This window comes from Puma concolor, chromosome B1, assembly GCF_028749965.1.
Source record: "Puma concolor isolate L17-30 chromosome B1, mPumCon1.1.hap2, whole genome shotgun sequence".
NCBI classification, from domain to species: domain Eukaryota; kingdom Metazoa; phylum Chordata; class Mammalia; order Carnivora; family Felidae; genus Puma; species Puma concolor.
In genome coordinates, this window is record NC_141670.1 from 49962347 (window position 1) to 49984890 (window position 22544).

Genomic DNA, 22544 nt, shown 5'->3' on the forward strand with positions numbered 1-22544 from the left:
TTTAGGGAAATGTTGTTATATAGTTCAAAGAAATAGTAATCTGGTTTGTACTATAGAACTAGAGACATAGCAAACCATTTTCTAATGTTAACATTTTGTGAAATAAAGAACAGCCCAGAGATACTATGTTTTGTACATAATATGTTTTCTTCACATTTTTGGAGGTGATCTTTAACTTGCTGTTCTTTATATTATCTTTCACTGAGGGTATTTGTGAAGACTGTTTGGGTCACCCAGTGTGGCTGACCTTTTTCAGATGTAAAGTAATGAACTTCATTTTTATTTTAGTGTTAGTTGATATTAGTTGTTTGTACTTGCTGACTACACAGATGTAATACTTTCATTAGTGTATCAGAGGTTTTTATTTAAAAGACTAATTTTAGGGGCGCCTGGGTGGCGCAGTCGGTTAAGCGTCCGGCTTCAGCCAGGTCACGATCTCGCGGTCCGTGAGTTCGAGCCCCGCGTCAGGCTCTGGGCTGATGGCTCGGAGCCTGGAGCCTGTTTCCGATTCTGTGTCTCCCTCTCTCTCTGCCCCTCCCCCGTTCATGCTCTGTCTCTCTCTGTCCCAAAAATAAATAAAAACGTTGAAAAAAAAAAATTTAAAAAAAAAAAAATAAAAGACTAATTTTAAATTAGGTTAAAAATTACATAGTGACAGATGAGTCAATGTTTAAGGTTACAGTATTTGGTCAAATTAGAGGTTATTAGCTCGTGTTAGCCTCCTTTGCTATCCTATGTCTAATCCAGTCAAAGTTTAGACCATGTTTAAACCTGATTATTTTACTTTTTACTTAAAAGATTAAAAGTTAAGGTAAGGAAAAGCCCCCAAAAGTGAACCTGGTTATTATTTACAGCAAGTTAGTAGCAAAAAGTATGCTATATCCTTGCAAATAGAAAAATTGAAAAGCTGAGTGAAATAGAGTTCAAGGATAAAGCAGGTATAGGGTTTCTGTGAAGGCGCATTAAATCAAGCAAAGTGATAATCACTCATTTCCATCAGCTAGACTGAGACTTCAGTTGTCTCCAGAAAGCAACAATTACTGGTGACTATTGTCCTCTAAAAATCATAGCTCTGGAGATGAAAAGGACCGGCAGTGGGATCTGAGTCACCCATTCACCGGAATGCAAATAAATATTGCCAAATAACTCAGAGTAACCTTTTAAAATAGTTTTATTCCTCTTTAATCAGTCCTGCCCAGAAGCAGTTTTATGTTCAATCTTTAATGCTCCTTGGCTGTTTTCAAAAGATGCTATTTTGAAGGGTAGTTACCCATCAAGGAGTGGGTGAGTCATACCTTCTCCCAGTGGAATTTTTAATTCATTTCCGTTCCTTCCTTTTTTGCCCCTCATCAATGACTTTAAATCCTCCAGCTGTGTCCTTATGTGTCTTGGAAAAAAGCTAGAGAGCTAGAGCGCTAGCTTATTGCTGGATACTAGGCCTAGAAGACAGTTTCATAGACTTGCAGAAGTTAGGAAGAAAGCAAAAGCAAATCTCCTAAGGCTTGCAAGTGACTATTTTCTGCCTTGGTGCCCTGGGCATTATTTCCGGCAGGTTTCAGACTTGCATTTCTGGGCTTTGGCTCTAATACTCCCCACCCCTTACTTTATATATTTACTGCCTTTACTCTCTCTCTTGGTCAACCAGATTTTCATGGATGGTGACCAGAATCCTTAACATTGGCAGTCCCACCTAAAATAATCTCAGTCATCTATGATGCTGTTTTTCTTCCAGCATCTTATATGAAGCAAATAAAAATTGAAGGAACTTGTCAGGTACTACATACTTGTCACCTGGATTCTACAGTACTTGCTTTATCACATACTTATCCAACTATTCATTTCTGTACCCTTCCATGGATCCCTCTTTTTTTAAGCATTTCGAAGTAAGTTGTACACTTCAGTACACTTCTTTCCAAATATGTCATCGTGTACATCATTAACTAGTTCATTTGTTGCTATCTTTTGAAGCAAAATTACATACAATGAAATGCAAAGATCTTAAGTGTACCATTTGACAAGTTCTAATAAATGCATATACCTGTGCATCAAAACTCTGTTAAGATATAGAACATCCCAGAATGTTCCTTCATTCCTCTTCCCATTAAATCCTCACCTGTACCTCCCACAGGCAATCATTATTCCTTTTTTCCCTTCCACATTAACCATATAGTATATTACCTCTTCTGTCACTGAGCATAATATTTTGAGATTCATCAATGTTGTTGGGTATGTCTTTGTTACCTTGTAGTGCTGAGTAGTATTCCACTGTATGCATAGACCACAGTTTATCCATTCTATTGATGGACTCTGGGCTGTTTCTAGTTTGTGGTTATTACAATAAAACTTCAGTGAACATACTCCTACAAGTTTTACTATGAATATAGTATTTATTTCTGTTAGGTAATAGCTAGAAGTAGAACTGCTACATCATATGTTTAATTTTTTAAGAAACTGCCAGACATTGTTCCAAAGTGGTTGTAACATTTGTACTCCCACCAGTGATGTATGAGCATTTGGTTGTTCCACATCCTCACCAACATATGGTGTTGTCAGTCTTTTTAATTTTAGCTGTTCTAGTAGGTGTGTAATGGTATCTCATTGTGGCTTTAATTTACATTTTCTTGATGACTAATGATGATGAGCACTTTATTATATGCTTGTGTTTTCTGTATATATTTCTTTTGTGAACTGTCTGTTAAACTCTTTTGTCCATTTTTTATTGGGCTGTTTAAATTCTGGATACCAGTCCTTTGTTGGATCTGTATTTGACAAATATGAAAACCCAGTCTGTGGTTTGAGTATTCATTATATTAAAGACAACTTTAAGCAGAAGTTTTTATTTTGATTAAGTCTAATTTAGTAATTTTTTAATTTAATAGTCATTGTTTTCTGTATTGTTTTTGTTAAACTTGTGCTTACTCCCAAGAAGATACATGACAAGATTCTCTCCTGTGTTTTCTTCTACCTGCAGTTACAGTTTTTTTTATATTTAGCTTGCCTATTTAGACTTGTGGTCTATCTTGGATTAATTTTTATATATACTGTGAGATACGATTTGTGGTTTCTTTTTTCCTCTTGGAGGTAGATACTGTTTCAATATTGCTTGTTTAAAAACTTCCCTTTCCTATTTGGATTATATTGGTGGCTTTGTCAAAATTGATTGACTGTACATGTGGAACTGGGCTCTGTTCTGTCCCACTAATCTATTTCTCAGTTCTTATGCCAGTAACACTGTCTTGATTATTGTAGCTTTATAGTATATCTTGAAGTCAGGTACTGTGAGTCTTTTTTGTCATTGTTTTTCAAGATTGTCTTGGATATTCTATTTCCTTTGCATCTCTACGATGTAAAGTTTAGAATCAGCTTGTCAACTTCTGAAAAGTGTGAGAAAATTGGGATTGTATTAAAACTATAGAACAGTTTGGAGAAAATTGACAATAATATTGAGTCTTCTGATCCATGAACATCGTCTGTCTCTTTGTTTATTTAAGTTTTCTTTAATTTCTCATAGAAATCTTCAGTGTAGAGATGTTGTTAGCCTTTTGTTAAATTTATGTCAAAATATTTTTGTGTTTGTTGATGCTACAGAAATTGAACTTCTTAAAAATTTCATTTTCAAATTCTTTTACAGATAGTGTATAATATGTAATTGATTTTTGTACGTTACATTGTATCCTATTACCTTACTAATTTCACTATGTAGTTCTAAAAGTTGTTTTTGTAAATCTGCTAGGATTTTCTTTATAAACAATCACTTAATTTACAAATAAAGTGAGCTTTAATTTTTCTTTTTGGATTTGCATGCTTTTCTTTTTCTTGCCTTACTGTAATGGCTAGGACATTAGTACAGTGTTAAATAGAAGTGGTGAGAGTAAGCTTCTTTGTCTTATTCCCAGTAATACAGGTGAAACATTTAATATTGCAGTATTAACTGCAATGTTACTTGAGGGGTTTTTTATGGATACCTTTATTGAAGAAGTTTGTTGAGAGGTTGTATCATTAATTCAATTGTCTAATGATTTCTCTGTATCTATTCAAATGATCACATAATTTTCCTTCTTTATTCTGATCATGTAGATTACTTTTTTTTTTTTTTTAATATTAAACTAACCTTGCATTCCTAGGATAAACCTGTTTGGTCATAATGTGTTATCCTTTTTATATATCATTTTACTAATACATTGGAAAGGATTTTGTGTATATGTTCATGAGAGATGGTGGTCTGTAGTTTCCTGTTTTATAATTTCTTTGTTAGGTTTTGGTATTAGTGTTATTATGCCAGCCCCATAAAACATGTTAGGAAGTGTTCCCTTCTCTGTTTTCTTTTTTGTTTGTTTGTTTATTTTTGAGAGAGAGAGAGACAGAGCACAAGCAGGGGAGGAGCAGAGAGAGAGGGAAACACAGAATCCAAAGCAGGCTCCAGGCTGAGCTGTTAACCCAGAACCCAATGCAGAGTTCAAACTTTTAACCCGTGACCTGAGCCAAGCCATATGCTTACCTGACCGAGCCACCCAGGCGTCCCCCCTCCTCTGTTTTCTAAATGTTCATATAAAATGAATGTTAATCCTTCCATAAGTGTTTGCTAGAACTGACCAGTAAAATTATCCAGGGCTGTGTTTTCTTTATGGGAGAATTTTGGATGATTGATTGAATTCCTTTAATAGATAAAGAAAGAGATATTCAGATTTTCTGTTTCATCTGTGTCCATTTTGGTAAGTTGTATTTTTCAAGGAATTTGTCTACCTCATCCTAGTTGTCAAACTATTTGGTATTAAGTTGTTCATAATATTCCCCTTTATGCTTTTAATGTCTATATAATGTTAGTGATCACCCCTCTTTCAATCCTGGTTCTGATCATCTGTGTTTTCTCTTTTTTTCTTGATTAATCTAGTTAGAGGTTTATCAATTTTGTTATTCTTTTCAAAGAACTGACTTTAGATTTTATGTCCTCTATTTCATTGATTTCTGCTTTACTTTTTTTTTTTATTATTGTCTTCTACTTTCTTTGGGTTTACTTTATGGTTCTTTTTCTATGACTTAGTAAGGTATAGAGGCTTGGCCTTCGTTATAGACTTTTTTTCTTTTCTAATGTAAGTATTCAATGCTTTAACTTTTCCTCTAAGCATTATTATGACAGAATCCCACAAACCTTGGTATGTTGTATTTTAATTATTATTCCATTCAAAATATTTTTTTAAGTCCTTTATATTTTTTGACCTATGAGTTATATAGAAATGGTTCTTTAATTTCCAAATTACCAAAAGCGAGTCTTTCTTGATATCTTGTTGTCAATTTCTAATTTAATGCCATTTGGGTTAGAGAGAGCCTATTCTATATAATTTAATTTTTTTAAGTTTTTTTGTTTTTTTTTTTTTTAACATTTATTTATTTTTGAGACAGAGAGAGAGCATGGACAGGGGAGGGTCAAAGAAAGAGGGAGACACAGAATCTGAAACAGGCTCCAGGCTCTGAACTGTCAGCACAGAGCCCGACGTGGGGCTCGAACCCATGGACCACAAGATCATGACCTGAGCCGAAGTCGGATGCTTAACTGACTGAGCCACCCAGGCGCCCCTGTTTTGTTTTGTTTTTTTAATTGAGACTCATTTTGTGGCCCCAGCATATATGGTTTCACTTGGTGAACATACTATGTGTATTTGAAAGAATATGTATTCTTTCAATGGTTCAATGTAATGTTCTATAAATATCAGTTACACTGGTTTAATGTAATGTTCTATAAATATCAGTTAAATTCAGGTGATTGATAGTGTTACTTTTTTCTGTTATATCGGTTGCTAAGAGAGAGTGATATTAAAATTTGAAACCAGGAAAAACTAAGAACAAACTGAGGGTTGATGGGGGGTGGGAGGGAGAGGAGGGTGGGTGATGGGTATTGAGGAGGGCACCTTTTGGGATGAGCACTGGGTGTTGTATGGAAACCAATTTGACAATAAATTTCATGTATTAAAAAAAAAAATTTTCAAACCAGGATTGAAGAATTCTCTATTTTTCCTTTCAGTTTTGTTAATTTTTATTTCATTTGAGACTCAATTATTAGGTGCATACGTATTTATGATTTCTGTGTTTTTCCTTATGTATGAGCTTTTAATCATTATGAAATGTTTTTATCCCTGAAGTTTCCTTTAGTTGATGTTAATTTATTACAGTCTTCATGTGTTTACTGTTTTCCCTATGTATTACTTTTTCCATCCATTTTCTTTCCACGCATATGTGCCTTTATATTGAAAGTGGGTTTCTTCTAGACAGCAGACTATAGTAGTTGAGTCTTGGTTTTCACTCATTTTTATATTGTCTTTTAACTGGAGGGTAATCTGTTAACATTTACTGTAATTATTGATGCAAGTATATTTGCATCTACTACTTTAATCATCCCCTCACTTTGGTTTTCAGTAGCCAAAAATAATAGTTTTAGTGAATACTGTTATTGTCTAATTCTGTATAATGCACCTTTTCCCTGTTTCCTTTAATAGGGAATGTTTTCTTAAGAGACACATTGTGCCTATATCTAGCACAATGTCTTAGGGATAGAAAGTACTAAGTAAACATTATTAAATGACCATAGTGTAAAGAACTGTGCATGAAGAATCAGGAGACTTGGGTTCCAGACTTATTTCTGTTATTATCTTAGGTTATTACCTAATTTAAGCCACTTATGTATTCTGTGTTGTAGTTTCCTCATCTATAAAAATGAGGAGGTGGGACTATATTATCTCTAAAATTACTTCTTTCTCTGACATTCTGTGGTTTGAAGAATTTTATTGGAATGAGAATGTTTATCTAAAAGATGTGTTTGCAAGTTATTTTTCATATAGCAGTCATTTTCTGACAATGACAACTTTTCTATAATGCATTTATGAATATAGTCCTTAAATTTGAATGTGAATGTAATGTTAAAAGAATGTGTAATAACTGATTTTTGTCTATTAATAATGCTTTGCTGTTAGTTCTTAACTGTCTGATAGCATTCTTGTCAGCTGTCGCAAGAATCAGAACCCAAAATGTTATGAGTTGTTTTTAATATACCTTAAACTTTGTCAACTGACATGATAGGGATCAAGGGTCCCTGATTAGTTTCTAAAACACAAAGTCATCAGGTTAGTTTTTCATAAGTTGTACTCATTTAAAAATCAAAATTCTGTTTGTTTCCTTGGTGTGTGTTGGGTAGAACCTTACTATTTTATCGGTCATTTGACATAACAATCAATATCTAGGAAGCAAACTTGACCACTGTCTCAACAACAACAACAAAAAAGTAAAAAATATTATTTTTAAATCATCAAACACCCAAATCGGTCATTCATAAGTCTAGAATACCACCAGCATAGCATTGTACAGAGCATAAAGTTGTATTGAGAAATTTTCCAAGTATGATTATATCAAAAAGAATTTGTTCTGTGGCACTACTACTGAGGAATTGTACCAGTTGTACCAGTAACCCCAGATGTTATTTGGCAATTCAAACAAATCTTTGGTTGCCCAAAGAAGTTTATAAATTCCACTTATCGATTTTGGGATTGTAGATACAGAAGAGAGTTTGTACGTTATGACAAATGAAAATTAACATTCCATCTATGTACCGTTTTTATTTACTTTGCAGTTTGCTTTGAGCAGGTTGAGGTCTATGTAGGAAAGATTCTGTAGGACTTTCAGGAACTTAGGCCTAGAGCTGTAGTGAGATTTCACACAGGACTAGACTAAGACACAGCCACCTTTATTGATGACAGAGGTTTTTTAGAGAGGACTGCGATGAACTGATAGCAATGAGAAGCGGTCTTTGATACCCATAGCCTTCTTGGAGTGACTCATGTAGTTTCCAGAAGATAACAGAGACTTTAACATTGAATTGCCACCTTCCCTCAGTGTCCCCTTGTTTGGGGTCCCTCAGCCAAGGAGTTAGTAATAGGTATAGTTATTTTTATTTATTTTTTTAATGTTTATTTTTGAGAGAGAGAGGGAGCATGAGCGGAAAGGGGCAGAGAGAGGGAGAAGCAGAATCTGAAGCAAGCTTCAGACCCTGGTTGTCAGCTCAGAGCCTGACGTGGGGCTGGAACCTACGAACTGTGAGATCATAACCTCAGCCATTTCAGATGCTTAACTGACTGAGCCACCCAGGCACCCGATGGATAATCACTATTATAGTTCACTTTTTTCTTCCTATAAATAGAACCCAGAAATAATGTATGTTTATATTTCTGCCACTTTTAGCTCTTTGTTCTTAGGTAGTTCTTGATTTCATCTGTGTGTCTTATTTCTTGCAGCTAGATTAGCATCTCTAGCACAAGAATTATTGTATTGTTACTTTTTTTTAAGTTTATTTATTTACTTAGAGAGTGGGTGAGTGAGCTGGGAAGTGGCAGAAAAAGAGAGTGAGAGAGAATCCGAAGCATGCTCCACACTGCCAGCATGGAGCCTGATGTGGGGCTCAAACTCACAAACCGCGAGATCATAACCTGAGCCAGAGTCAAGAGTCAGACATTTAACCAACTGAGCCACCCAGGTGCCACTGTATTATTACTTTCTATAGAATACCTGGTCTAGTGCTAGGCACCTTCTAGGGTTGACTCTGTAAGAGGAAAGATAACCAGCAAAATTATCTAGAGGCTGCCATGGGAGTAAAGAGAGACCTTCTGTGTCTTTGGTTATGCCTGATTCATTTATTCATTCTTCATATTTGTATTTTTTTTATATTGAAGGAGAGTTTTTAGTGCTGAAGCCCTAAAGCAGTTACCTCTAAATGTATTCGAGCCTACTGCCTTCCAAGAACCTCCTGTCTAGACGCACAAACATCCACAAATAACATGGCAAACTGTGTTCATATCATAGGCAAGATGCTTTGGGAGTGGGGTTACAAAGTTATGCGAGGCTCTGGGAAGATGTTGTGGAAGGAGAACTGTAATTTATGTTTTGAAGGCTGGGTAGCGTTTAGTTTTTGCATGCTTTAAATTCTGAAGGTATTGTCCCATCTCAACTCAACCCCCCCAACCTTGTAAAAAAAATACTGTCAACATAAGTTATTAAGTTACATTTGGCTTTGCAGAGCATATTAGCATCTTTTGTAGTTGGTGCCACTACTGTGGCATACAAAAAAAGTGTAGGATGCACTTATGTGTAGCCCCATACTGGTGGTCTCCAGATTTATTTAAGATGACCCTGTAATATCACAAAAAGAGCAGTGGAATTGGAATCAGAAGACCTGGGTTTATGATCAAGGTTGGAAAATGTTTGGCACATTTCCTAGGTGCTCAAGAGCTTAAGAATTCTGTTGACCCCGGGAAGGTATGGGGGTTGAACTAGGTACTAAAACAGATTCATACTATTGGATAGCTACCTAAATAATAACAGAATGTTAGAACAGGCCATGAAAGCCGTATTTTGCTTAGACTAGTTGAAAGCCTGTATGTAAATATTTACAGAACAATCATTAATATCTTTATACCTCTGTTAAATGAAGAGGCAGGTTCAGTGGCTGTCGGCCTAAAAAGAACATTAACAAAAATCCTAATAAAAATACAGTGACCTTATAGGAAAGATGACCTTATACTCTGTTCTTTAGGACAATGCTTCATTGTTTTTATCATGCAAATTTGATAAGGGTTTCTGCTTAATTGCTTTTCAAATGAAAATACAATTCTAAAAAGAATATAATGGTAAAAGCTTTTTGTGAACATGAAGTGTTTGCTTTTAAAAACTGTAATTATTTTTTAATTCCTCCATTTCTTTGCCTGATAAAGGTAATGACATTTCCTTCCAAAGGAAAGACATTTTTGAAATGGAATTAAATTGAGAATAGGGTTTGTTTCTGTCTTTATACTATATTCCGCCTACTTATGAAGAGACCCTATCATCCCTGCAGCAGCTTCTTCTGTATGTCTGTATGCCTTAGATGACCTGTGCAATAGAAAGATTAGCCGGTAAGTTTCTCTTTCCTCTAGACAAAGTTGCACTTACCCACCCTCTAGTTTTTTTCCCAGTGATGCAAGGTACTGTTGTGCTGCAGAGCTTCCTAACTCAGCGGCATCCTTTTAAGAAATACTGGAGGCTTGGGGCGCCTGGGTGGCGCAGTCGGTTAAGCGTCCGACTTCAGCCAGGTCACGATCTCGCGGTCCGTGAGTTCGAGCCCCGCGTCAGGCTCTGGGCTGATGGTTCGGAGCCTGGAGCCTGTTTCCGATTCTGTGTCTCCCTCTCTCTCTGCCCCTCCCCCGTTCATGCTGTGTCTCTCTCTGTCCCAAAAATAAATAAACGTTGAAAAAAAAATTAAAAAAAAAAAAAAAGAAATACTGGAGGCTTTATAACACTACCAGTTAATAGGGAGGTTTGTAGGATGCCTGGGTGGCTCAGTCGATTAAATGTCCGACTTCAGCTTAGGTCATGATCTTACAGTTTGTGGGTTCGAGCCCTGTGTTGGGCTCAGTGCTGACAGTTCAGAGCCTGGAGCCTGCTTCAGATTCTGTGTCTTCCTCTCTCACTCTGCTGCTCCCCCCACTCACACTCTGTCTCCCTCTCTAAAAAATAAGCATTAAAAAAAAAAATAGGTTTGTGATGCAAATTTGGAATGCCTGATTCTAAGATGTTCTGATTTACTTTCTTAAATACACTAATTTAGAGTTTCCTGCTTTCATCTTTCTTAATCACTCTTCCTGTAATTTTCTTTCTCCATAATATTGGAATATTTGTTTTAATTTTTTTTAAATAATTTTCCCCAAACACAACAATTGATAATTCAAAGAAGGTTACATTTATCCATGGCATTTGTACTTCTGTTACTGCAGGTCTTGGTACCCACCTATTTGAGAGGCATGAGACTTTCTGATTTAATCATTTCAAAAAGGCAGAATGATTTGGTATCCTGTCTTAGGCAAGATTTGATAAAATCTGAGCTCTTTTTCTGTCTTATGTTACATTTTTTTAGTAACTTTGAGCTACTTGTTTACTTTCAGTCCTGTTGCCTCTGGTAATCCTGTGTAAAACCTTATAGAATACGGTTAATAAACACTGCAGAAGAGTTTGAATGTTGAGAATGAAAGATTTTAGAATTAGTCCTCCCAGTTCAGTGATTCTTAACTTTGTTAATAACTGTTATTAAGTGAGTCCATTTTTACTGACAATGAAGAAATGAACCTAAAGGAGTAGTTACAAAATTGTGGAAATTTTATGATTTTTATACTTCTAGAAAGAGCTATGAACTCTTTTGGAAGGAAGGAAATTAAATGGAAAAAAATAAATAAAAGAAGAGGCTTCCCTCACCCTCCCCCAAAATTGAGAAAGCCGTGGAAGGGTGCACCAAAAAAAGTCTTTGGGTTCTAGGACATTAGAGAAGTTGAAAAGAGAAGTCTGATGTTCCATACTGAATTATCTAAGCAATGTGATAAAGTGAAAGATAGAATAAGGATTTAGAAGTCAGGTGGATCCAATTTCAAATCCTGACTTGGACTTTATGAGCTCTGTGCCCTTGGCAAGGTATTTCATCTCTTTGAACATCAGTTTCTTCATCTGTGAAATGGAGATGAGAGGACACACTTCATAGAGCTGATGGAGCATTCTATATGGATAGAGCATATAGCATAGTGCTTGGCCACAGTGGCCTCTATAAAATGTCAGCTCCTATCCCCTCACATCAGCAGCCCCCTTAGCAGGTCACTTTTATCTCTGGGTTTTGGGCCAGCAATAAGGCCATTAACTCAAGCAGCTTGAATCTAAAGTATTATTCACTACTTTGATATCTGGTGTTAGTGAACAAGAAAAATGATTCCTAATTTTGTAAACCATTGCTAAGATTAATAGACTTGGCAGAATGACTTGTGTATATATAGAAGACATTTTATCTAAAATATTCCTATGATCATTATACATACCTTACCCCCTTCTTTTTTTTTTTTTTTTTTTCCTTTTCTTTAATATGACTGTAAAATATGGATTGGGAAGTAAGTAAGGCAGAATAGTTTTCACTTGTATGAAAAACGGTTGCTGGGGTTTTCACAGTTGAAATCACTGCTTGCAAGGAGATTATGGTTGCAGCATACTATGGGAGAATAAGAATGATAATGATGATGCTAACACTACTGTATGCTAGTTAACTCATGTCAGTCCTATGGGTACTATTAGCCTCATTTTGCAGATGATGAAACCAAAGCACAGAGAGGTTAATAACATTTCTGCTTGCATAGTTAGGAAGTAGCAGAGCCAGGATTTGAACTCAGACAGTCTGGCTCCAGAGGCCATGCTCTTAATAACTGTCTTATACTGGGAGGACTAAGAGAAGACAGTCCTTTAAATGGCAGCAAATGTCCTAAAGTGTGGCAAGTTATTTACTTTTAGATTTGCTCTACAGGTATTCTGAGAGAAGCCTCACAAAGTGTATCGGTATTACTATTGAGACCAGACCAGATTACTGTATGAAGCGGCATTTAGGTGACATGCTGACCTATGGCTGCACAAGGCTAGAGATTGGGGTACAGAGTGTCTATGAAGATGTGGCCAGAGATACCAACAGGTAAGATGGGGCAAATGATTTTGCACAAGCCTTCTTCTACTCCCACTGATTATATCTATGTTCACACTCATTCTCTCCACCTTGCTACCAATCTTAGAGAAGGATGGATAGGTTTCCTTCTCCTCAGAGTCATTCTTCTATCTCTGCTCTTAATTCCATCCCCATTCCTTGATTTCCAGCCTTTTCTCTACTGGCTCTTTTCCAGTAGCCTGTAAACATGCTCTTATTTCTTCCTGTCATAAACAGCCTTTCCCATATGGAAAGCAGAAGGCAGGGCTCAAGGTCAGTCCTTTAAAGCTGGAGAGAAGGCGAGGAGCATGGGTTTGAATAAGAAGGAAGTCGAGGGGCGCCTGGGTGGCGCAGTCGGTTAAGCGTCCGACTTCAGCCAGGTCACGATCTCGCGGTCTGTGAGTTCGAGCCCCGCATCGGGCTCTGGGCTGATGGCTCAGAGCCTGGAGCCTGTTTCCGATTCTGTGTCTCCCTCTCTCTCTGCCCCTCCCCCATTCATGCTCTGTCTCTCTCTGTCCCAAAAATAAAAAAAAAAAAAAAAAAAAAAAAGAAGGAAGTCGAGGTGATATTTAAAAGATTAGTTTTTGTGAAGCAGATGCCAGTCGGCAGAGTAATGAAAGGTTGGTGGGCAATGGTTGTAAGTTTTGAGAAATTTGGGAGGTAAGGAAGGATAGAAATAAGGATTGATAGAGCCCTATGAAGCTCTCTTCTAGAACTCTAGAAATAGATCACTAAGTTGGGGAGAAAAGACACACATGAAAGGTTAGCTGTGTAAGGAACTTTATGATTAATTGGTGAATTAGAGAAAAACAAAAGATTTTAGGACTTTATTAGGCAGCACAGATCATTGACTGTAGGTGTAAAGGTAGGCTTCAGGGAATTGGTATGTGTTGAGTTGGGTCTACTTTACTGGGAGGGGCAGACATGACTGGGGGTTGTGGTAGGAGAAGGAAGTAAAAGAGAACTAGGGAAACTTATACCAGTCAGCATCTTAGAAACAACCAGGAAGAATGCCAGGCTGAGGAGGGAGGAATCTTTCCTTTAGGTAATAGAGGTCTGTTAGATACTTTTGAACACAGGGAAGAATTGCACAGATATCAGACTTAAGAAAGATTAACCTGAGTAGAATGCACCTTTGTAGGGGGAGTCTTAAACCGGAAACACAGGTTTGACTGCTGCTGTGATCAAGGGTCGTACCTGTGGAGGTGGGAAGAGTCTCTTGAAGGTCAGGAAGGCTTTCTGAAAAGAATGACGTCAGACCTGAGGCTTAAAGGAAGAGTATGACTTAGGTGGGGAAGAGGAAGATTATTTCAAGCGGAAAGAAGCATACAAGCAAACTCCTGAGCACATGGCATATTTCGGGGATTCGGGGTAGGTTAGGTTGGTTACAGCATAGAGCATGAGGTAGGAGAGTGGTAAGAGGTGAGGCTGCAAAGATAAGCCAGGGTGGCCAAATGATGAGGAGCCTTAGAAGTCAGCCCAGGGAGTTTGGGCTTTAATCTGAGGACAGATTAAACTAAGTTGTGATAGGAGCATACCTACGTTTTAGAAAGATCCCTTTGTAAGGATCACAGTATGGGAGTGGATTAAGAAGAACAAGCTAGAAGGAAGACCAGTTAAGAGACTGTTGCACTCATTTAAACAAGAAGGTGTTTAAAGAAGGTGTTAAAGAAGAAAGGTGTTCTACACCTACGCTGTCCAATATGGTAGTACGAGGAACTAAATTTTTCATTTTAATTAATATAAACTGAGTGACTATGTGCCTAGAGACTGTGGTATTGTACAATTGACAGTACAGTTTTAGAGTACTGTATATTTGGATGCTGTGTCAGGAGAGAGGCCTGGCCTAGTCATATAAATTGGGAAATGATTAGCAAAAAGAGATTGGAAATGGATGGGAACATCCAGAGTGGGCTGGAGTCCATGTTTCTAGGAATTTTTTGTGGTGAACGGGAATGTCTCGGAGATGAAAGGATTGACATAGGGCTTCAGTCATTAGTAGCCCCAAATTGTTCTTGGGCTTGCTTCCTACTTGGATGTGATCTGGAATGTTAAGATGATTTATCCAGCTGGCCGCAAATGATTCTGCCCTGTCACTAAATCATTCACTTTTCTCATTTTTAAAGGACCTTGCAGACCACCACAGTGAAATCTATTTTGTACATAGGTGTCACTCTATGACACCTAATTTATTTCTACAAATAATTTCAAAAGGTTTTTAGAGGAAAGAGCATCACAAGAGGCTGCTTCTGCCTGGTTTTGAGCCCATTATTTTTTTTTTTAACTTAAATATGTATATTAGTAACCTTACTTTGGCTGATGATGCTAAACCAAATAATTTTAGTAGACATTAACTCTGGTTATCCCAGTCATTTACTGTCAGAACCTTGAGTAGGTACATGAGGAATTTCTGAGAAATATCTCAGAAGTGAAATGATTTATTTCCAGGCCTTCTCAGAGATAGAGACATAAAAATGATTTTCTGAGATTTTTATTCCCCAACCATATTAGTCTTCATTATAAAACCACTGTTATAGATCGTTTTTCCTCTGTTTCTTGTGTTAACCTTCTTGCCCTTTTATTTGTGTAACAGGTAGTGAATTTTCTTTCCTCAGGGGCCACACTGTGAAGGCAGTCTGCGAGTCATTTCACCTGGCCAAGGATTCTGGTTTCAAAGTCGTGGCTCATATGATGCCTGATCTGCCAAATGTGGGACTAGAGAGGGACATTGAACAGTTTACAGTAAGTGTTGTCTTCAACCAGACTAATTTAGACTGCCTCTGCGTGCTGCTTCTACCCCCTCTGCTCTTTGTAATTATTTGCTGCTAATGTTTCCCCCATTATTAAAGCAATATGTCCTCATTATGGAAGAGTAGAACACTGTAAACAAAGAAGAGTCATTCTTCACAGTGCCCACACCAAATAAAACCCTAACATTTTAATGTACTTCCTTCTAGGATTTTTTTATGCTTAGGCTTTTCAGAGGGATATACACACAGACGTATATATATGGATAGATAGATAGATATAGATATACACAGACATATATATATATATATATATACACACACACACACACACACAGACAAACTGGCATATATATGATAAGTAATTATTTTAATTGCTTTTTCACTTAATGTTATATAAGCATTTATCTGTGTTAGTCAATGTTAACATATTTAAATGTGTGCTTAATTTCCATTGAATAAATATGCCTTACTTTGCTTAACTACTTCCAAATTTTTTAAATTGAAGGTATTACCAGTTTTTTGTATTGTAAATAGCACTGCAGGTAAACAATTTGATGCCTATAACTTTTTGTAGTATTTAGGACTGTATCGTTAGGATAAATTCCCTGCAGTAGAATTGTCAGGTAAAGGTATAAACACTTCAAGAGTCTCTCCATATTACTTAATTGCTTTTCAGAGGGTTATAACAATTTATACTCGCTTTAGCAGGGTTATTTTTTCCCCAAATAACACTCTCCTGTTTATATATTTATATACACACATAGTTATAATGTTTCTATCTTTGCTAATTTAGTGGATAAAAATGTCATTTCAACTTGTATTTTGTAATTATATTAATACGCTTTTTAGGTTTGCATGCAATAATCATAATTCATCTTTTTAGAATTGTGCATTTTTGTTCTCTGACCAATTACTCTATTGGATATGACTATTTTTAATGTTAATTTAGATGAACTTTCTAGGTGAGGACATTATAGATTCCTTGTTTGTTTGTTTTTATAGTTGTTACACATATTTTTACCCAGCCTGTCTTGGGCCTTTCACTTTTGTATCTGCTGTCAAATCCATCCTATTTATTTATGATTTCTTCAGATGCTTCTGAATTTAGAACTGCCTTTCTCTTTCAGGATTTCCTTAAATAGTGAAAGAAAATGTTTCGGTTTTTTTCTGGGTTTTCTCTTCTTTGATATTTTAATATCTAACTCCGGGTTGGCTGGGTTTTTGTTTGTTTTTACTGTCACATGTTGGGAAATGAGATTGGTAAGTACTTTTTTTTTTTTTCCTTTAGATTCTCAGATAGGGAAAGTGCCTTAGGGATATTCTTGGAGAGAAGAGGATGAAAGTATTAAGTTATTTTATTCACAAAAATATTTTACTCTATTTAGAAAAATGGAATTCACTTTGCCTTACTTGTGACATTAATAATTCTTTCTTTCCCTTTAAATTTTATTTTTAAGCCCATGAATTACAACTGAAGATAGTACTAATTCATAAATGTCCCTGTTACTAATTTCCCCGTGTTAGCTGTGTAGTAGATTTTGAATCTAATAACCTCTCCTCAGTAGTTAATAGCCAGGTACTCAGGCTTCAGGCCTAAAAGTCCTCTGAAACACTTTTCTTTAGCACAGCTCTTAGGTTAATCAGAGATATAGCTAGAATTCATAACTTTAAGTATCCTTGGGGAAAAAATTATGGCATGTTTCAAATAATAGCAAATAGTGGAGCCTTACTGTTCATTTTCCTTAGTGTCTTCAAAATAAAGAAAAGTTCAGTGATAATATTGCAAAGATAACCCTTCATGTAAACAGATCTGTCTTCCTTGTTTGTAATCTTTTCAGAAAAACTCAAAGAGAATATGAACACTATATTATTTCTTTTCTGACTACATCCCAGCACATAAATGAGTGACAAAATAGAGCTAACATGAGAAATCCGATTTCTCTCTAGAGAAAAATTTCCTGCAAAATTAACTTAACATCATCTTAAATAATTTCTACAAATCAATAAGAAAAAAGCAGAAAGCTCAATAAGAGAATGGGCAAAAACACTTGAACAGGCACTACTACAGAAATACGATATTTGAACAGCCAGTAAACATATTTAAAAGTTGTTAAAGTCATTAATCTTCAAAGAAATGAAATTTTAAACTATGATGCGTTCCTATTGTATTCTTACGAGAAAAGCTAAGAAGAGGTAAAATGAAAAAAGACAAAATCAAGTGTTAGTAAGAGTATGGAACAACTAGAACTCTTTCTTCATTTACTGCTTGTGGCAGTAAATTTATATTGGTATATCATGGTAAAAAAAACTGTTTGACATTATCTGCTAATTATGAACATATGCATACCCATGTCCTAGGAATTGTACTCCTAGATGTATTCTCAGCAGAAATGCCCACATATATTTACCAAAAGTCATGGTTACAAAGTACTGTTGGTAATATCAGAGCAACAAGAACCCAAGTGTCCATTAACAAGAGAATGTGTAAATAGTGATGTAGTCATACAATGAAATACTATAAAAAAATAATTAATTACAACCTTATGCAACAACATGACTGACTCTCTTCAACATAAAATTGAGCAAAAGAAAACAGATCCAAAAGACCACCTAACACACATTTCTGTTAATATGAAGTCTAAAAACTTTGGGTGGAATTGTAACTGGAAATAGGTATGAGGTGGCCTTTCTAAGGTTTTGATAACGATTTTTCTTAATTTGAGTATCTGGGTGCTGGTTACATGATTTATAAAAATCTGTCAAGATGTACACTTGGAGTTTGTGTACTTTTCTGTATTTAAGATACACTCCAATAAAAATTCACATAAAACTTTTAAAACTAGTTTTTGTTTAGGAAATCTTGTTTGGGTCTATTTGGAATTCACAACCTTTCCTGAACTAGTAGGCAGTAATATTTTATACTTTAAAACTTTTTTCCCTACTTTATTTTATTGTCACATCATTAGCAACCCACAGATATATTTTCCTTAATGTGTTTTGTTCCATAGGAAAGGTTGCTAAGTCGGGGTTCTGCTGGTATAATTACACAAGTCTACAAAATGTTATCTCTGTAGAGGACAGGGTAGCCTTTCCTGGCACGGATCCATAAAGCTACTACCCAGCCTGCTGAGATTATCACAGCTGTATCTTGGGTTGTATGCTTGCAGTATACGTGTTATAAATTGGCTAGATCTTATACCTTGTTGTTTAGGTCATTTCTGGGTACTACTCTTAGTGTCTGTTTATTTGCGTCTGTTTATTGCAAATTCACACTCTCATCCAGTGGTAGGTGCACAGCTTATAGCTGTGTGTGATACATAGCATTTACTTCTATTTTCCAGTAACTCAGAAATGAAGTTTTCTTTTTTCTTAACTTCGCCCTTTCCACCTATCCTCAGATAGAGCTTACTTATTACTCAAAATAACTTTTAGCTGGTTTGGTGTTTTATTAATTTAAAAATTAGACTGCTCTTGGATATCCAAGCTAAGATTGCTAAAAATGCGTGAAGAATGTCTATTTCTCTTTAGGAAAAATTTCTCTTCAGAATCTCCTCTCAGTTACCAGAAGTCTTTCAAAGTCCATTAATGCTGGACACTCACAAGCCCCCCCCCCCCCCCCCCCCCCCACTGAGCTGTTTTTCCCCCCAAAGCCAATGTGATTAAGTTACTGTTTGGCAGGGATGGCTAGAGGCATTTCTTATTTGTTTTGTTTTTAATGCCTTGTTTTAAAGGCTTATTACTTAAGATAGTGTCATAGGGTACAGGTTAAGAAGAGTATTATATCAGAAAAGACCACCTGTTATAGTCTCCTCAGTTGAGGAAACAGGCTTCATGAGATTAAGTAACTGTTAGTCAGTGGTGAATCTCCAAGCTCTTAGGTAAGCACCCCTTCCATAGCATCTTTCTGTGTTAGCTTTTCTAGGTGAAGGGAAGTCTGACTATAAATGACTGTGTGTGACCTGAATGATGTTGAAATACAAGTCAAGTTGGATCTTAACAAAACTTTATTTTTTTTAATATGAAATTTATTCTAAAATTGGTTTCCATACAACACCCAGTGCTCATCCCAACAGGTGCCCTCCTCAATGCCCATCACCCACTTTCCCCGTCCTCCCACCCCCCATCAACCCTCAGTTTTTAAGAATCTCTTATGGGCGGGGGGGGGGGGGTGATGGGTATTGAGGAGGGCACCTTTTGGGATGAGCACTGGGTGTTGTATGGAAACCAATTTGACAATAAACTTCATATATTGAAAGAAAAAAAAAAAGAGTCTCTTATGGTCTGCCTCCCTCCCTCTCTAGCTTTTTTTTCCCCTTCCCCTCCCCCATGGCCTTCTGTTAAGTTTCTCAGGATCCCCATATGAGTGAAAACATGTGGTATTTGTCTTTCTCTGCCTGACTTACTTCACTTAGCATAACACTCTCCAGTTCCATCCACGTTGCTACAAATGGCCAGATTTCATTCTTTCTCATTGCTAAGTAGTATTCCATTGTATATATAAACCACGATTTCTTTATCCATTCATCAGTTGATGGACATTTAGGCTCTTTCCATAATTTGGCTATTGTTGAGACTGCTGCTGTAAACATTGGGGTACAAGTGCCCCTAGGCATCAGCACTCCTGTATCCCTTGGGTAAATTCCTAGCAGTGCTATTGCTGGGTCATAGGGTAGGTCTATTTTTAATTTTTTTGAGGAACCTCCACACTGTTTTCCAGAGCAGCTGCACCGGTTTGCATTCCCACCGACAATGCAAGAGGGTTCCCATTTCTCCACATCCTCTCCAGCATCCATAGTCTCCTGATTTGTTCATTTTAGCCACTCTGGCTGGCGTGAGGTGATATCTCAGTGTGGTTTTGATTTGTATTTCCCTCATGAGGAAAGACGTTGAGCATCTTCTCATGTGCCTGTTGGCCATCTGGATGTCTTCTTTAGAGAAGTGTCTATTCATGTCTTCTGCCCATTTCTTCACTGGGTTATTTGTTTTTCGGGTGTGGAGTTTGGTGAGCTCTTTATAGATTTAGGATACTAGCCCTTTGTCCGATATGTCATTTGCAAATATCTTTTCCCATTCTGTCGGTTGCCTTTTAGTTTTGTTGCTTGTTTCCTTTGCAGTGCAGAAGCTTTTTATCTTCATGAGGTCCCAATAGTTCATTTTTGCTTTTAATTCCCTTGCCTTTAGAGATGTGTCAAGTAAGAAATTGCTGCGGCTGAGGTCAGAGAGGTTTTTTTCCTGATTTCTCCTCTAGGGTTTTGATTGTTTCCTGTCTCACATTCAGGTCCTTTATCCATTTTGAGGTTTTTTTTTAAACAAAACTTTAAGCCTCTTTCTGTTTTTAGTTATGTTTTAGTTGTATCAAAGGAATACATGTCTCATTTTAAAAGTCAAATTGTGACTACAGTGAAAGACAGCAATACCCTCTTTTCTTTTCCTTGAGTGCACCCAGGTCATTTTACAAACGCTCCAGTGTCTCTGTCTCCTCCTCCCCTTCATTTCTCAAATCCGCTGCAATCTGGCTTCCACCTCCCACTGAAACTCTTCTCTCAAATGTTGTAAAATACTTCCTAATCTCTAAACGCAAAGAATATTTCTCTCCTGTCATGTTATTCAGTCTTAACATTTGTTATTGTTAAAGAGTGTCTCCATTTTGGGATTCTCATTTCCCTGGCTTTTGTGATTCTGCTATCTCCTGGCTCTCTTCTTACCTCCAGGACTATTCCTCTTTCTGCCCTATCTTCTTTTTCTTCCCTCCATTTAGATGTAGGTTCCATCTTTTGCTCTGTTCTGTATGCTTGCCTTTCTTCTGTTGTTCTAACTTGACCACGTATGCTTTAGTGAGCCTCATTTTCTCTCCAGCCTGAAGCCTTAGGCTCCTAGGACCAGTTACTTAATACTCTTCAACTAGCACCAGATGTCATACATGTAATTAGAACTTAGTATGTCCAGTGTAGACATATTTATCTGTTCCCCCTTCCTCTTGTATTTCCTATCATAGTTGGTGGCCCCTTTATCCATATACTCTCCCTAGTCAGAAATTCAGGAACCATTCAGGAGCAAGTAGAGAATATTTGGACTCTGGAGCCAGACTCTCCAGTTTGAATCCTGGCCCCACCACTTAGTAGCAGACTATTTTGACTGCTTTGTTCCCCAGTTTCCTCATCTCAAAAATGATATTAATTCTAGTATCAACCTATTATGAAGATTTGCTGAGAAAATACATGCAACACATTTAAAAAAGTTCCTGGCACATAGTGAGTGCTCAGTAAATCTTTGCTGCTGTGATCGTCCCCTCATACCCTGAGTCGAATTCCACGGGACATTCTGTCAGTTTCTCCCTCTGCATATCTTTCAAAGCTGTTGTCCTGTCCTCTTCATCCCACTGCCGCAACTGGTGTTCATACTTTCCTCAGCTCACCTGCACAGTGAAACGGCTCCTCAGCTAAGTCGCCCTGCCACTAGCCGTGTTCCCTTCTACTTGCCATTCACGCGGTGCCAGAATGACGTTTATTCAGTTTTTTATCCCTAGCATAGAAAAGTTGTTACATAATAAAATGACAAACACAGTAGTCCTCTGCCACTTTCAACTGTTGTAGCTGGGGTTGTTGCCCTTGTATTTACTTCTATATTTCTTACCACCAGGCTTGGATTTCTTTTTTCCTGATTGTCAGTTTTAGATCGATTCTCTGGTCTTTCTGTTATAGTCTTTGAAAAGTTCATTTGTTAATACTCTGCTCCCATTCTCCCAATATTGTTACATCACTATTTTAGTTACATTAGTAGTTAATGGTCAATGTTTATGTTACAGTTTTTACCTAAATGATTACTGACATGGAGCCATGAAATATACTAACGTTCTTTTCTTGAACAACCATTTGTTTCTTTCTAGAGTTAACAGTTTCTTTTTTTTAATTATTATTTACCTTGTTCTCTGTGCACCTGTAACTTTCAAATGTACCCACCCAATGGTAAAGCCTCTCTGTCAGTGTCCTGATTAGGTATTCTGTCAGTTAATTTTTTAGGCTAGCACCGTGACTCCTGGATGTCCCCTCTTCCAACTCCAAACTGAACTGGCAGTTCTCTGTGCCTACTTCACAAGTGTCCTCTTTGAGGGCTTCTTGTCACCACTCTTGTGGCTTGGATACTTTGTTTTCTGGATTCCAAGTTAACCCTATTTATTGGTTTATTCCTTGACTTTACTAAAATACATTTTCCAGCAGCTTCCTGAGGAAGAATTCATCATGGGAAGTAAGCCTTTTGCGTGCTAAAAAATGGCT

At 36.9% G+C, this 22544-nt stretch overlaps 1 protein-coding gene across 1 annotated transcript in view; it reads left to right on the forward strand.

Annotated features, from left to right (window-relative positions):
• The window catches only part of ELP3 (elongator acetyltransferase complex subunit 3), a 96487-nt gene that overhangs the window by 32704 nt on the left and 41239 nt on the right, over positions 1-22544 (forward strand). The window contains exons 8-9 of the mRNA XM_086703768.1: positions 12350-12511; positions 15136-15262. Of these exons, the coding sequence (XP_086559894.1) occupies positions 12350-12511; positions 15136-15262 (289 nt within the window). The remainder of the gene's footprint in view (positions 1-12349; positions 12512-15135; positions 15263-22544) is intronic.